Raw genomic sequence first — 14,834 nt, forward strand, 5'->3', positions numbered from 1 at the left:
TATTTTACAAAATAAGATTTATTTTTTTTAAGTTTTGCAAATAATGTATGGCTTTATGTAATGAGAAAGCACGGGAAGGTCAAGATCCTGCTGCACATTACTGGTCTGACACTGACAACCTATTCAAACCACACCTCATTGTTTTCTTCAGTTAGTCTCTCACTGTGACTCATCAATGGCTATTTCAAAATTCAGTTTTGAACACATTTGTTTTATGCTTTACTGGCTTCCACATATAGCTCTGAACAATAAAATAATGATATCACCGTATGAACTTTAGTCTCCGTCCTTTCACAGCTTTGTCTGCTCCGTTAGCTGTCATCTAATGTTAAGAGCAAAAACGACCTTTGTGCCCGGTAGCTTTAGCACTTCATTAAGGCCCGGGACCTTCGCTGTACAAGCAATTGTCTTCCTCTAACAAAAAGACTGACGCATTGTATCAGTTGGAGGTAAATTTATCAAAGGAGGCCGATACAATAGACGGAGCAGCCCAAATTATGAAACAGGTCTGTGAGGGGCCTCCTGGTGAGCCATATTGTACCATTTGTTGATGGTCCAGTTTGGACTGAATGACATGTGGCGAGATTCAGATAGAAAACAGTGTGTGAGAGTGAATACAGAGAAATGCAACGTTCCATGTACAATGTATGAGTCTGTAAATCTGAGTACATAATCAGCATGGTGGGCAAAGGTTGTGCGATGTTGGTGTTGGGTTCGCGCATACGAAGCCATGCTGAGAAACACAGGCAAACCCATAGACCTCTCAGAGGTGCACACTGGCTAAAAACAATTGGGATCTCCATGAGCTGATGTGACATGTGTATTTGTTCCAGTCTTTCCGTTAGAGGAGAGATGAAAGAAAAGAACTGCACTTAGAAAGAGAGGGAAAGAGGGATAGAAGGATGAGGAGGGGGCACGATAGACGTCTTTGGTAAAAGACAGCAAACTGCAGCAGTTCAAGCCATTTATGCCACGTCAACTATAAGGACAATGAGAGGCACATGAAAACAGATGCATCATGTGAAACTAAAGTGAATATGGTATCAGTTTCAGTAATTTCTATTGCATTTAATGTAACTGTTTTTTGTTTGTAGTCATGTGCGATTTTTAAACCAGGATTACTTATCTTAATAGCTGCAACAAGTGGACGATTGTTTGATTAGTTGACCGACAGAAAATTCATCAAATTTTATAGCATAAGTACCAAACATTCTCTGGGTCTTGCTGCTTTTCTATTTTATACCAGTGTAAAGAGATTATCTTTGGTTTTTTAACAGTTTTCTGGACCATACAAGATATTTGGAGATTTGGAGTCCAGTGATTTTACAGTGATCAATTTAGAAAATATTCAGCAACATATACTAGTTACTTCATATAAAACACTTTTCTATATCGATGTACTATAGAGACCTGTTTGGATTTACCATTCGTTCTGTGCGGGACTGGCTGCCATTTAGCCCCCTGCATTGCAGTCTCAGATGAAATGGGCCGGTAGAAAATCAGACTACTGACTGTCCTGACCATATTTACATCCCATCTCTGTTATTGGACACATAATTCCTTCACACATCTATTGAATCTTATATCACCCCACACACACACACACACATTCACGCGGCTGACTACAATTATAATTTCATATGCCCCAGTGTATCAGCCACCCGAGCAATTTTCTGCCATTTAAATGTGAATTTATGTCTCATGTAAATGAGTGGGGAGTCGATTTAGGCCCAGTGGAGGACTGGCCTGTTCCAAGGGAACATTATGTTATAGGCCTTTGGTCATTTCAAGGTCCCCGTTCATTACCTTGATTTAACAGACGGCACCATCATTAAATGAGGCCTTGCTATCTCATCAAGTTCTCCCCTTACCCAAATACAGTAAAATCATATATAAAGCCGCATCGCATTTTTACAAGGCTTAATACGGAACAATAGATTGGTAACTCAAAGCATCTCCCTATAAGAATAGTACCTTTATTTTCTTAAACATGGGCCACATTTACAAAATAGTTCCCAAAATTAAACTTAAATCTATTCAGATCCCATAGTAGGATTATTTATGACTTAAAAATACAAGGGACAAAAAATAATACATTTCAGCGATCTTTATAATCAACTTTTTATAATGTTGGCTCATGTTTAAGAATGGACCATAAACACTTTTAATAATGAGGTACCTTAAACTGAACCATTGTGCGGATTAACGTATGTACTGTATACTTATGAAGGTGTTCACAATGTTAGCACATGGCTCACCATGGGCAACAGGGATGTGTCCCTTCAAACTTGCAGACCAGACATAAGCAGAAGGAACTTTATTCATATCTAATCTTAAACTTGCTTATCAATGTCCTTTTTTTAATGAATGCTAAATATTGGTTTGTGGTTAAGTCATTACTTTCTTACTGTTATATTGTGTAGTTTCCAGTTTCATAAACAAGGCTGTAAGATTATTTTATGTGTCTTTAAATGGCATATTTTCAATTGTGAGGATAAAACCCTTGACCAAACATTCTAATTAGTGCATGTTTCACAGGGTCAGTTATTGGCTGTTTTATTGGCCGCATCAAAACATGGCAAGCAGTAATATGTGACCTTTACAAAGAGCATTTCTTGACAACCCAGGCACCGCATCCCTTCAGCAAGACCCCAAACACATATGTGGGTGTCTTAATAGACGCTTTACAATACAGCTAAACATTTCATTCCTTTGAAAAACTTTTCTCTATTTTTTTTTTTTTTTTTTTTTTTTTTTTTAATTTAAAGATTGCTTCAACCCTTAATAGATACAGAATAAATTAAACCTTAATGAACAGTTTCAGAAAGGCAGACACATAGTAAGTTGTCTACTATAGTAGTTCAGCAGATAAATATGAAGTGAACCTTTCAGCTGATCAAACTTTGTCTGAAAGACAAGACCTTGACCGCATGATCAATCACCTGCTCTTATCACAACAATAACCAGTCCACCTGCTGATTATCACACGCGCTCTCCAAAACCGTAGCCCTCAGCATACTCACCTCATGTCTTATCCAAAGCCCAAGGTCTAAACGTTCATCTATCAAAACCAGCTGCCTTTTGCCCATACCATAGAGCTATAGTTAATATGATGGTGTCCGTGCTTTGTTTGATGAAGTCTGTTTTTCAATTTTCTACATAATTCAAAACAGCAATTGAGGGAGTTTTGTGAGATCATATAAATAACCTAATTAGATATATAAAATGGTACAAGGGAAAATACGTAGGAAGAATGTGCCTATTGACAATATTGGTGAATCATAAGGACAAAAGAAAAGGTAGTTCATATTGAGGTGAGGTGCACGCAGAGTTCTTTAACAACTGACATCAGGTGCATGCAGGGAAACAAGATGTCAAGCAGGCATGGAGAAGCCTTGTTGTGAGACTAATAAAAGGCCTACAGTAGCTGCAGCAAGGAACGCGCCTTCAATAACATATGTTTTACTCATACCGTTATTCTAAGACACTGTAGAAGCCATGAACATTACAGACTTCCCCCTATGCGCATTGTACTGCGACTAGAGAATCAAATCTAATAGAAACGGTGCACAATATATGGGGCTGATTTATAAGTTACACCATAAAAATTTCACCTCTCGTCATTTTTAAAAGACATGGCACCGCACAAATGTGTGGCTTGAGTTATGGTGCAGGGTTAAGACAAAGTCCAGAAAAATGCAGTGTTGCAGGTAAAATGCTGTGTAATTCCAGCCCAGAGAAAAAGGACTTGAGGGACCAGGAAAAGAGCAATGCGGCTCACCATGCATTTGTGATTGATGGTCTCTGTCTGTGCAATAGCTGACTGAGCAACATGTACATCTCTCTTGTTCACACATTTAATGGCATGCACAAGTCCTAGTGTGCGTAGTTTAACATATATGCACCACAACCCATATACGTAATGTGCACGTAGAGCCTTCCTTAACGTAATGCATATCGGAACATTGTGGTGGTTTATTTGGCGGAAGAACATACCATGTAACTACAACATCCTCGTTTGGAGTCCGACCTGGGATCTTTGTGCATGTCTTCTTTCATCCCCTGCTCCCTCCCATCGTTTCTTTCTCCCTTCCCGGTACACTGTTGAATCAAGAAGAAAAAAACAGTGGCAAATAAATTAAAATTAATAAAATCCTTTAGGAATATGTATAATATACATTCCTGTGTACTTTGTTGGTGATATGGATCAGCAATACTGCATACTGTATGAGCATATTTTTTTCCCCCAATCCTTGATCCTGTCACGTCTCTGTTGTCTGGTGCCAAGACATGTCTGGTCTGGCTTTTGGCCAGGCTGGGCTGGTCGCCACCACGGCCCCGGCAGCCTAGCAGGCAGGCCTAGCTTAATGCTGACACATCGCTAACATCAGCCAGGGAGAGAAGACCTCTGGGAGATGCTGAAACATCAGCGCAGCACCATTTCAGATTTACAAGGAGGGACACACTTTCTCATCTGCGGGAGAATTTAAGAAAATGTCACAGTATCATGGTAGGACATTATTTTAATAGCACCACTTAAAATGGGGGAATAATTGTGTGTATTTAAAGACACCTGTGAGTTGGAGACAATAGATATTAGATTGTGGAAATTAACTAACGAGACCACACCTTCACAAATAAACGCATGATCAATTCACATAAAGCCAAAACATATCAAAATATTGATATGGTGTTCTTCTTCAGCGGTTAACATGTAATGCAGCGTGGTATTAAGGGTGTATCATGCAAGAGCAACAAAATCATATAACCCGTCCACATAGTAAATTGTTACAGTGGTTCAAATTAGTTATATATAAATAAAAAGAATTGATCATATAATAGTTTTTTAAGCATAAACAAGCACTAACAGCAGTAATTAAAAGACAACAGAACACCTGATCCCTGCAAAGAGAATATGTTTTTCTTTTTTACAGGCATTTGAAATCTGCATTGAAATCGACCGAGCAGCCTAATCATTTATAAAAGTTGATGGCATTTACAAACATTAACCTGGATCTTATTTAAATCTCTGCATAATGAAGTGTGTAAAAATTACACAAACAAAGGTTACACACATATTGTGAAAGTGACACTACACAGCCTCTTCACAATACAGATGTTATTTTTGTTCACGTTTTTATGATCATAATGGCGGCCCTTTGTGTTTAGCAAGTCATGCAAATGAGATTGTCACAAACGAGCATGTGTCATCGATATGCACAGATATAACCAGGAGTGCCACTGATTGATGATGCAAACCTTCTCCCTATTGCCTTGTTTGTGACCTCTGACTTCTCACCCCTCGAGGGGTTAAACTTATTACCCTTTGACTCGTGTGACCTCTGCTGTGAAAGGAGCTAGATTGAAGGATGACCACAGCTTTGGTCCTATTGGCCGCTCTCTGACCAAACTGTGGCCAGAGGGCTGACCATCCGAACCCTAGAGGGATGTGACCCTGGCCCTGCCACACGCTCTGTGGATAATACTATTAACAGGTCAATATAAGCCTAAAAAAAGGGGGGAGAGAACACTGCTTTAACCTAAAGGATGAGGGGGAGAAAAAGGATGAGGGGGAGATATTGTGGAAGGTACAGATTTGCAGGATGGACTTGGAGGTTATTTGTGAGGTTTGTTTGAACAAATGGTCCAAACAGGGGTACAATGACCTGGGCACATTTTGAATACTACTTATAGACAATAAGAGTAGGACTGTCCGGACAACTTCCACATTGTTAAAAAAATACGATCATTTACAGACTGTATGGTCGTTTTTATGTCTTGAGGAAACAACCAAAAGCTAGGACAGTGAACAAAACGTCTTATCAATTCAAGGAATTCCAGGGTAGACAAAATCAAAATATGGCAAGCATTTTAGCCTAGTCATCCCTGTAAATACGTCACATTAGATGAAATGGCTGGTAAATGTAGAATTATAACAAATTTATAACTTGTGATTCTGTTGCAAAAGGAAATCAAATCTCCATAGTAAATGTTTTCATCAATATATTAGAGAGTGTTGATCTGTAATTCCATCTCTAGTATCAGCAGAAGAGGGGTGTATTGGGTGTTAACCAATACGGCACGTTACATACAAGACATGTGCTCACTCACTCCACGTTGCCAGATTATTAGCCATTATTTTCGCTGCTATCTCCCTCTTACAAATTATGTATTCTGCTGCAACCTTTACTAATTGTGTTTTATGTGACACACAAATCTACTTTTTATATAATACAAAGATAAACAATATGCAGCATGGCCACAACTCAATTGACTTAGTTTTTTAAAAACGTGTTTCTGCTACTGTAACAAAGTCTGGGCAATGTTTCAACCATTCACCATCTTAAAAAACTCCACTCTGTTCATCTCCAACTGTTTCACACTCACCATCATCCCTATCACAGACCAAAAAGAACAATACTATGCTTTTATTGTAAAAATGCTGCCATGTATTGCTTCTAGACTTGAGATGACTGAAAGCCGCTACCCAAACATCGTGAATATGCATATAAGAGGGGTGTACACACAGCATTCTTAATGCGCTTTGTCTCCCTCCACCCTTTAGAGTTGAGCGCAATTAAAAAGAATAAAATGCAAGATTAAATAATACAACAAGCGGCCAAAATAGTTTTCAATAAAGCATTACATGATAATAAAAGGGGTGAAACACATGTAGCTTAAAGAATCCACTCTACTAAAGTTGTCAGACCAGCGGCTACAGTAGAGCTTGTAAACAACCATGCAAGCATGCATTCAGTCTCACACAAACGCACATGTAATCTCACACAAACATATTAAGCAGCAGTGGATCACAGATTACTCTGAACAATAAAGAGAAGAAATCTTCGAGCGGAGAAGGACAAAAAAGCAAACCAAAGAAAACTGAAGAAGAATTTGGACAAATGGCAGAAAGGGAGAAGGAACAAATGGAAATAGTACCTTCTAAAGCATCCATGTGATGAGAGAAGGGTGGGACACCTGCAGAACCACGCATGGTCTATCCAGAGCTCTTCAGCGACTGCTCCCTCACGGAGCAGAGTGTGTGTATGAGCCAGAGAGAGAGTATATGTGTGCGTGTGTGTGTGTGTGTGTGTGTGTGTGTGTGTGTGTGTCGGTGGCTGAGGGAGGGGATCCTACCCCTCCTCCTTAGGACTGTGCCTCCTTACCAGGATGGAGGGGTAGGTGGGGCCACTGCAATAAAGCAAACACACACACACACACATATTTTTCTATGGTTGTTATGTCCTCGCTTCTCTCGCTCTTTCCCGCCTCCACACTTCAATCTTTCTGTCTCTTTCCAAGACTTGCTCTCAACCTCGTTCCCTCGCAGACTTGCTCTCATTCCTTTTGCCTCGTCTGTCTGCCATGCTCTTACACTCTCCCCCTACCTTTCATCTCCCACCCCTCCCTACCCCCTTGCCCCTATCCATTCCTCTCTGACTGTACGGTTATATTAACATGCTCCCATTAATCTGGAGAGGAGATGGGGCATATGCCGTTTCTGGCTGGTGGTCCACAACCTGCTAAACTCCTGCCGTGTGTATGTGTGTGTCCCGTCGGTCTTAGTTTCATTGAACTACAGCGCTGAGATTAAGCGGGACAGTCAGAGAGCATGGTGCGTTTGAGAGATGAAAAGAGAGGAGAGGGACAGCGGGAAAGGGAGAGGAGCGGTGCCACGATCAACAGCAGTGAAGCCCACTTTTTTTTAACCTCTTATAGTGCTTCTTGCTTTGGGTCTCTGTGCCACCCCTCCTCCTCCTCTCCTCTGCTCATCCGGCCACCAAACACAAATCCCATCTGATTCAGGGAGTAGCCATCCCTACATAAATCATTCCCTTATTCCATTGGCCGCATGTTACATTGAAAGTATTGATTTTCTCCCCCCCTCCTCCTCTTGCCTGCCGCAGCACTGATTGCAAGGAAACCCTTCACAACGGTCACAAACAGGAAGTGGAAAAACAAACCGCGGGTGTGTTTCGATTGACCACAATGGCGGATCCCGAAGCTTTGGTCACAATACTGAAAACAGGAGATGTATCCTTTGCTTTATAGCACACGATGAAAACCCAAAGATAACATTTAAAATACAAAAAAAGCACAAGCACAAAGAACTAATCTGTAAAATGTAACGGGCAGTTCACAATGCTACTTTAACCGGGAAAATCTGCAGCCACATGGTCCTCAAAACAACCTGAAGCATTAGTACTACAATAGGAACCATTACAAACATCTTTATTCAATATTTCCAATACTGATATCAGTCCAAAAGGTTAATATCTTAAGTTTAGCTGTAGCCACATAAAAGAACAAGTGTAATTTTGGAGCTTTAAAAGGGAGTAAACACCAAACCTTTCAAAGGTGAGACAAAATAAAAGCAAATTAAACTATTGTTTTAAGTGAAGCACTGTCCTTGGATTAAAACTGACCATCAGAGCAGCAAACGCTGCTGTTTCCATGACAGCACAGCTGATGGTACTTTGAACTCTGACCTTATACTCCTGCCTGTGCTCTGATGCAGTGACCAAACCAAGGGTCAATCAAAAAGAAGGTCAGCAGGGGTCAAATGGTAATGACCCCTCTCTGGTTATGCAATCACACCATATCAGCCTCCTGCAAGTAGCATCCAAGCATCATTCATCCTAATCAGAGCTGTGCAGCTTCCAGGAGTACGTTATAGTGCTGCTTCCATTTAATGAAATAGACTTTCACCTGTGTGATGATGCATGAAAGATCAAGAGAAAATATGAAACACTTAAATAACGAAAAGATGATATAGCTAAACGAGAGCTAAACATTGAAAATTGTTGATTTCAGTCCATTTTTTTTTTTTTAAACTTCCAAGTATTCCATTAGGAGCAACTTTGATGAAATACAATACATCAGTGTTTTGCTATAATTTGGGATTAACAAAGAGGGCAGTGATCATGTTGGAGATACACATCACATCACATGGTACGCACCAAAAAACACTGAAAAGCCTGACTGGGTACTGTTGCTGTGAAGCGGAACAGAAGTTATAAAGGAGAATGTTGAAATATTCAATAACAACTATTTTCCTATAAGTTGCATTTGTTGATATTTTGAAGGCTTGTGATGAGTCAGCAAAAAATAGAGAAGGGGTTAATGACTGATAGGGCAATATAATAGTTCAATCCATCAACGAGGTATTCAGAACTGTCAAAACTACTGGATTTGTCTAAAGAATGCCATTAAAACCCCATCCCAAGAGGAAGAGGGGATGATCTTTAAGAAAGGATGACATCGTCTTGGGGTAGAGAAACTGGGTTGGAGGAGTAGGGGGAAAGACAGATGAAGGGGTGGAGGGAGTGATCAGAGGGGTGCCAGACACAAAGAGGCCAGGCCATGGCCGGTGGCACGCGATGGGCAGATTAACCAGCGTTTCCTCCCCTAACTGAAGCATTAGGACACCTGACTGAGTCCCGCCAATGGCAGCCAGCCAAGGATTTGGGGCGGGGGGGGGGGGACAGGCTGGGGCTCGCCTTTCAACACTCAGGCTCTTCAACAACACAAAGAGGGGTGGGGTGGTGTTCGTGGGGGAAAAAAATAGGGAGTGATGGGCTGGTGGCTTGGAGTTGGGAGGGGGGCTACAAGCCTTGCCCCTCACCATCTGCTGCCCAGGCTAAGTGAGGACAGGGGTAGGGCCAGAGTGCGGGGTGGAGTATGCGAGTGTGTGCGCAGAAAATACACGTGTATCTGCGTGCACGCACCTGTTAGTGTGTCAGTGGGTGGGTGGGTGAGTGGAATGGCAGATGGACAGGGCATACTTCTGGCACCGGAGCTTCGACGTTAGTCATCCAGCGTTAAGGAGTAACCCCCTTCCCCCACATTCCTAACCCCTGCTACCTAATCCACAGTGCCAGCCAATTCTTTATGTTTTGCTCAGTTTGATTAAGACATCCCTGATTAGAGACATTATGGGCTGGGTGAGAGAGAGGGTGTGTGTGTGTGTGTGTGTGTGTGTGTGTGTGTACCACTTATCCATGCGGCTGTTTAATGTAATCAAAGCCAAACAGACGCAGGCCCCTTTTGCCCACACCACTTTGCAAAGTCTGCTATTTTAACAATCAAAACCATACTTATCAGACACTAACCCCAGTTTCCTCTTGCTAAGTGATGCAAAATTTGGGTTGAGAAGGAAAAACTACAGAATTTGTGGTAGATCAATTATCTATATATGCCACTACTGCCCCAAACAAACTACACTACCTCACAGATCCCCTCCCGCTTTTTTAAAAAACAGAATTTCTCCCCTGCATTGTGTGTTTTTCTGTACATTATCAGTGAGCAATATATTCCCCCCTGTTAAAAAAAAAAAAAAAAAAAAAAAAGAAAAGAAAAAAAAGGGGGTCAGAGCAGCAGACAGTTCAGTCTTGCTGAGCAGTAATCTGAAAATGCCTGTAATCCTCTATGCGCAGCCCTTCTGGAGACCATGGTTGTAGTGTGAAGAGGTGTAGCCTTGTCTCCGTTTAGCAGCCATGTGTCTGACCAAGCTTGACACGCAACCAGAGCCGTACAGCTGCCAGGACACACACTGAGAGATGAGGCACAGTAAAGCTGCCCCAGTCACTCACTGGAATAATTATGCCATTTTTCTTCCCTATACAATGTAGCGCGAGTGCAGGTCACTGAACTTATTCAACTCGGTGTTAGAACAAGTGGCATATCTTGGAGCCAATGAAGCCACTTGTTTATGAGCATACATAGAGGGTGTGGACAGTATATTAAAAAAAAAAAAGCTCCATTAAGGAAACACGCACTAAAACATGGTTCAGTGATAACTGTTTACTTGGAAACGCCAGCAGAAAGAATAGAAGTCAATGATTAGGTGGGTGACACTTATTTTGAGTAAGTACACGAGAATCTTCCCAGGGGATTTCTGTTACGATGAAGCAGCACTGAAGTTCCTGAAATAAATAGCAAATTAGTGCATCCTTATAACTTCCACACTAACAAATTGCACATTTGTACTCGCATGGGGTTTATGGGTGCCTTTTTGTGTGTGTTATGCACCAAGTACAATCCTGAATTTACCTTGGGTTCAGGGTGGAAAACACATGGTTCATTGACAGCAGTGTTGTTTCTCTTGCAGACTGTACGTCCCAGCTGTAGTTCCAGGATGTAGTTTATTCCAGCAACCACCTACAGGAAACAGGACTCATTATACCAATAATGTTTATGTAATAAAATGTACATTGACCATGACCTTTTACCTGAATTTTGGCCGATGTTATGTTCACAATTTTGTAAGCAAACTGTTCTTCTGCATTGGCTGCGTTGAATTCAACCACAGCAAACAGGGCTGCCACTAAAACCTCGGTGCTGTTCACCGGGACCTTGTGCGGCTGACCGGTCATCACTTGTCCGGTAGTTTCCAAGCAACCTGCCGACGTATAAACGAAAACACAAAACCAGACGAACATCTCGAACCACACAAGTTGTTCTTTTGTATCCAATAAGGGTCAAGATGATCGGTGGGGAACGGCGGAGGTCGCGTTTGAAGCTGGGTTAAAACGCTCAGGCTGGAAACACACACCTGTTTCCTATCTGTTCATTAAATGTCCACTCCGACCAGAAACTGTGTGTTGCGTAAAAGCTTGTGCTTCGGGTGGAAAACAAACTAAGTTATGTTTAATGATTGTTAAAAAAAAAAAATTACATAAAGTTGTAAGTAGGAGGAACAATACAATTGTTTTTAAAGAGAAATACAGCAACGTTTCGGTCTACAGGAGCATAAACTATAATCATACATGGTTAACAAAATCAGCAAGCACACCGTTTGTTCATTAGGACAGCATGATTGACACATGCAACCTTGCCTTCATGATTTTTGTCAATCCAACTGAAGCCTAAAATAAAATACAAAAAAAAAACACAATTATAATAAATAAATAAATATATTCCATACTGACAAACACAAAAATGTAATGTCAAAATATAATTATGAAAATATAAACAAATTCAGTCTCTTTGAACTCTTGGCCAAACAGCAATCATGTAGCGAATTGTTTTTAGAATACACATAATTAAGCTGAATGGAGGTCACCTGTGTGTTATTTTGATTACAGGCCAACCGCTGGTTATTGGGCCAACATTTCCAGGCAAAAGACAAGTGAAGTCAAGGGAATATTCTAATCAATTACATAAAAAGGCTACTGAGAATAATCAGTCCGGGGAATGAAATTCCTAGTGCAATGAATATCCCTTGAAATAGGAATATGAAACAGCACTGCTGTAAATCTACCTTAAGGAGGCCATCCTCAAAACATTTGCAGTCCTAGTGACAAAGGCAGCTGTGTGGCAGAAAGGGGCTACTAGCTCAACATACTTAATTAAATATTTGTTGTAAGATAAACACTGCAAATTAACAGAAGCACATCATCCCCACGATGAAGCCTGGTGGTTGCAGCACCATGCTGTTAGGCTGCTCCTCTGCAGCAGGCCCTATGGCTAGTGAAGGTAGAGGGTCAAATAAATGCAGAAAAATAGAGATTGTGGAAGAGGACATGCTTTATTTTGTAAAACTCAAGCAAATTTTATTTTCCATTAAGAAAACTATCCCAAACATAAAGCCAAATAAAAGTCAAAACGACAATCCCTATTGACTCCCCAATGCAACTTGATAAAGCTTGAGCAGTTTTGCAAAGACGTGGTGAAACCATTGATCCATCGATATGCAATCAAGGCTGCAACTGCTGCCAAAGGGGACTCTGACATTAAAGAGTCAATTCTGCAATCAGTTATTTTTGTTTCTTATTTTTTACTTTGTTTTAAACTATTTATTAATATGCCCTTAAATACTTTTTCTTGTACAAAAAAAGTATTTCCACACATTTAATGATGTTGAAAACAAACAAAATCCACAAAATCCAACAAAATCCAAGGAAAGTGAATACATTTTATATGCCGTGAATTTCTCTTTCTTTATTGCAACTGAGAATCTTGCTTTCCTTCAGCAGTCAGTTTCTGTACCTTCACTCTAGAACAAGGTTAACAATAAATGTATAAATACCATTGCCTCTAAAATAAATTATTATTCATTTAGGGTAAGAATCGGAATATACTAGCTGAGATTTACTTCCTGTCCGGTGTTTAAATTTGAGAGTGATAGGAGGTGAGCAAATGTATGTCAGATTATTTGGATTATGTATTGACAATTGCTGTATTTAAGGTCAAGAAAAAGGGTCTGTTTTCATCCATCCACTTCATATACTTTGGGTCGTGCATTTGATGCAAACAAATGCAGAGGAATGTGTTGAGATCAAGTTTTCAGAGTCACGCTGATGAGAAGATCTTGCAGCCAGGCAGCAACGATGGGCTGGTTGGGCAATGTGCCCTAGAGGACATGAGGGGAAATGGGGATTACTGGAAAGTTAGCAATTACAGTTTGTTCTTTGGATCTTTTTTCATAGTAAGAAATGGACAAAATACAAAAGATATTCCTTTGTTGTACTTGAAAGCATTGGTTATCCAGAATGATGAGACACTGTGCAGCGTGGGTGGGAGACAGCATACGGAAGGTGGGTGAAGGGTTTTGTTTGTTTTGTGCTCTAAAAGAGGATATCTTCAGTATGGACAGGAGGAATCATCACCACTTATACCCTGCATACAGTATACAGCTGAACTTTGTTAAAGCTTTTAAAAACTTGTAAAAAAAAACATTGTGAGAAGTACAATTTCCAAAGATACTACATATGTCAGTGACAGGCCAACATACTGTATTGATGCTACACTGTATATCAGGCTCAGTCTCCAGTGATATACAGTACCAGTCAAAAGTTTGACACACCTTCTCATTCAATGGTTTTTCTTTATTTTTATTTTTTTTCTACATTGTAGATTAATATTGAAGACATCCAAACTATGAAGGAACACATAAGGAATTATGTGGTAAACAAACAAATGCTCAACAAACCAGAATATGTTTTATATTTTAGATTCTTCAAAGTAGTTGAATGAGAAGGTGTGTCCAAACTTTTGACTGGTACTGTAATTGTGCTTATAACCATGATTCAGGATAAACAAACAAACAAGTAGATACAGAACATTTGTAATGCCTCGTTCAGTACAACGTGCTTTGGCTATACTGTGTGATATTATGGTCATGCCAATGTAGCCTCACTGAATTCATTCTAATAGCTATGTTATATTTGTGGACAAATGTTTTTTTAAATAACTTTGAGCCAACTTAATTGATGAGAATGTCAGGTTAGTCAAACAGTAAAAAGCAACAACAGTTCATTAAATAAGAGCAATGGTATCAAAAAGTATACTGATCATTTAAATAAGTGGAAGTAACACTATCCACACCTATACAAAAACAGGTACAAGTCTTGCATTCACAATTTTATTTCAGTATCATCAACAAATGTATTCAAGGTATCAAAAGTATTAAAGCCCTGTCAGGGTTATATAATGAGATCAGTATTATTGATGCAACTTGTATGCAGCATTTTCACGTTGTATCTCATTTGAACTACTTTATAAACCACTATGGAAGTTTAATCTGCAATAATACATTTTATTTTCGCTGATATATATGACTTAATTCATATAATCTATGTTGTGAAGTAAATTGTAAATATTGTAAAAAAAAAAAAAAAAAAAAAAAAAAAAAAAAAAAAAAAGTAACGTTACATTATTTCTCCCTGAAATGTGGTGAAGTAGAAATATAGAGTAACATCAGATGGAAATACTTGGACACATGTTCGTACAAAGGCTCGATGCGTTGCTGTACTTTGCTGTACCGACCGACAGCCTGCTGACCATCAATGAGCATACCTGGATTAATGTATTCATTCCAAATATGTTTATAT

General features: G+C 39.8%; 1 protein-coding gene across 2 annotated transcripts; it reads right to left on the reverse strand.

The window, feature by feature from the left end:
• Window positions 1-10,793: 10,793 nt before the first annotated feature.
• LOC129092678 (cystatin-like) lies at window positions 10,794-11,809 on the reverse strand. Of its 2 annotated transcripts, none has more exons than XM_054600696.1 (3): window positions 11,232-11,809; window positions 11,053-11,124; window positions 10,794-10,925 (listed from the first exon to the last, which is right to left on the reverse strand). In XM_054600696.1, the coding sequence occupies exons 1-3, from the start codon at window positions 11,439-11,441 to the stop codon at window positions 10,836-10,838; spliced, it is 372 nt and encodes a 123-aa protein (XP_054456671.1). In that variant the 5' UTR covers window positions 11,442-11,809; the 3' UTR covers window positions 10,794-10,835. The 2 variants fall into 2 exon arrangements, with proteins under 2 accessions (XP_054456671.1, XP_054456670.1); XM_054600695.1 differs by having other exon boundaries at window positions 10,795-10,925; window positions 11,053-11,160; window positions 11,232-11,807.
• Between the last annotated feature and the right edge of the window lie 3,025 nt (window positions 11,810-14,834).

This window comes from Anoplopoma fimbria, chromosome 6 (assembly GCF_027596085.1).
Source record: "Anoplopoma fimbria isolate UVic2021 breed Golden Eagle Sablefish chromosome 6, Afim_UVic_2022, whole genome shotgun sequence".
Classification (NCBI taxonomy): Eukaryota; Metazoa; Chordata; class Actinopteri; order Perciformes; family Anoplopomatidae; genus Anoplopoma; species Anoplopoma fimbria.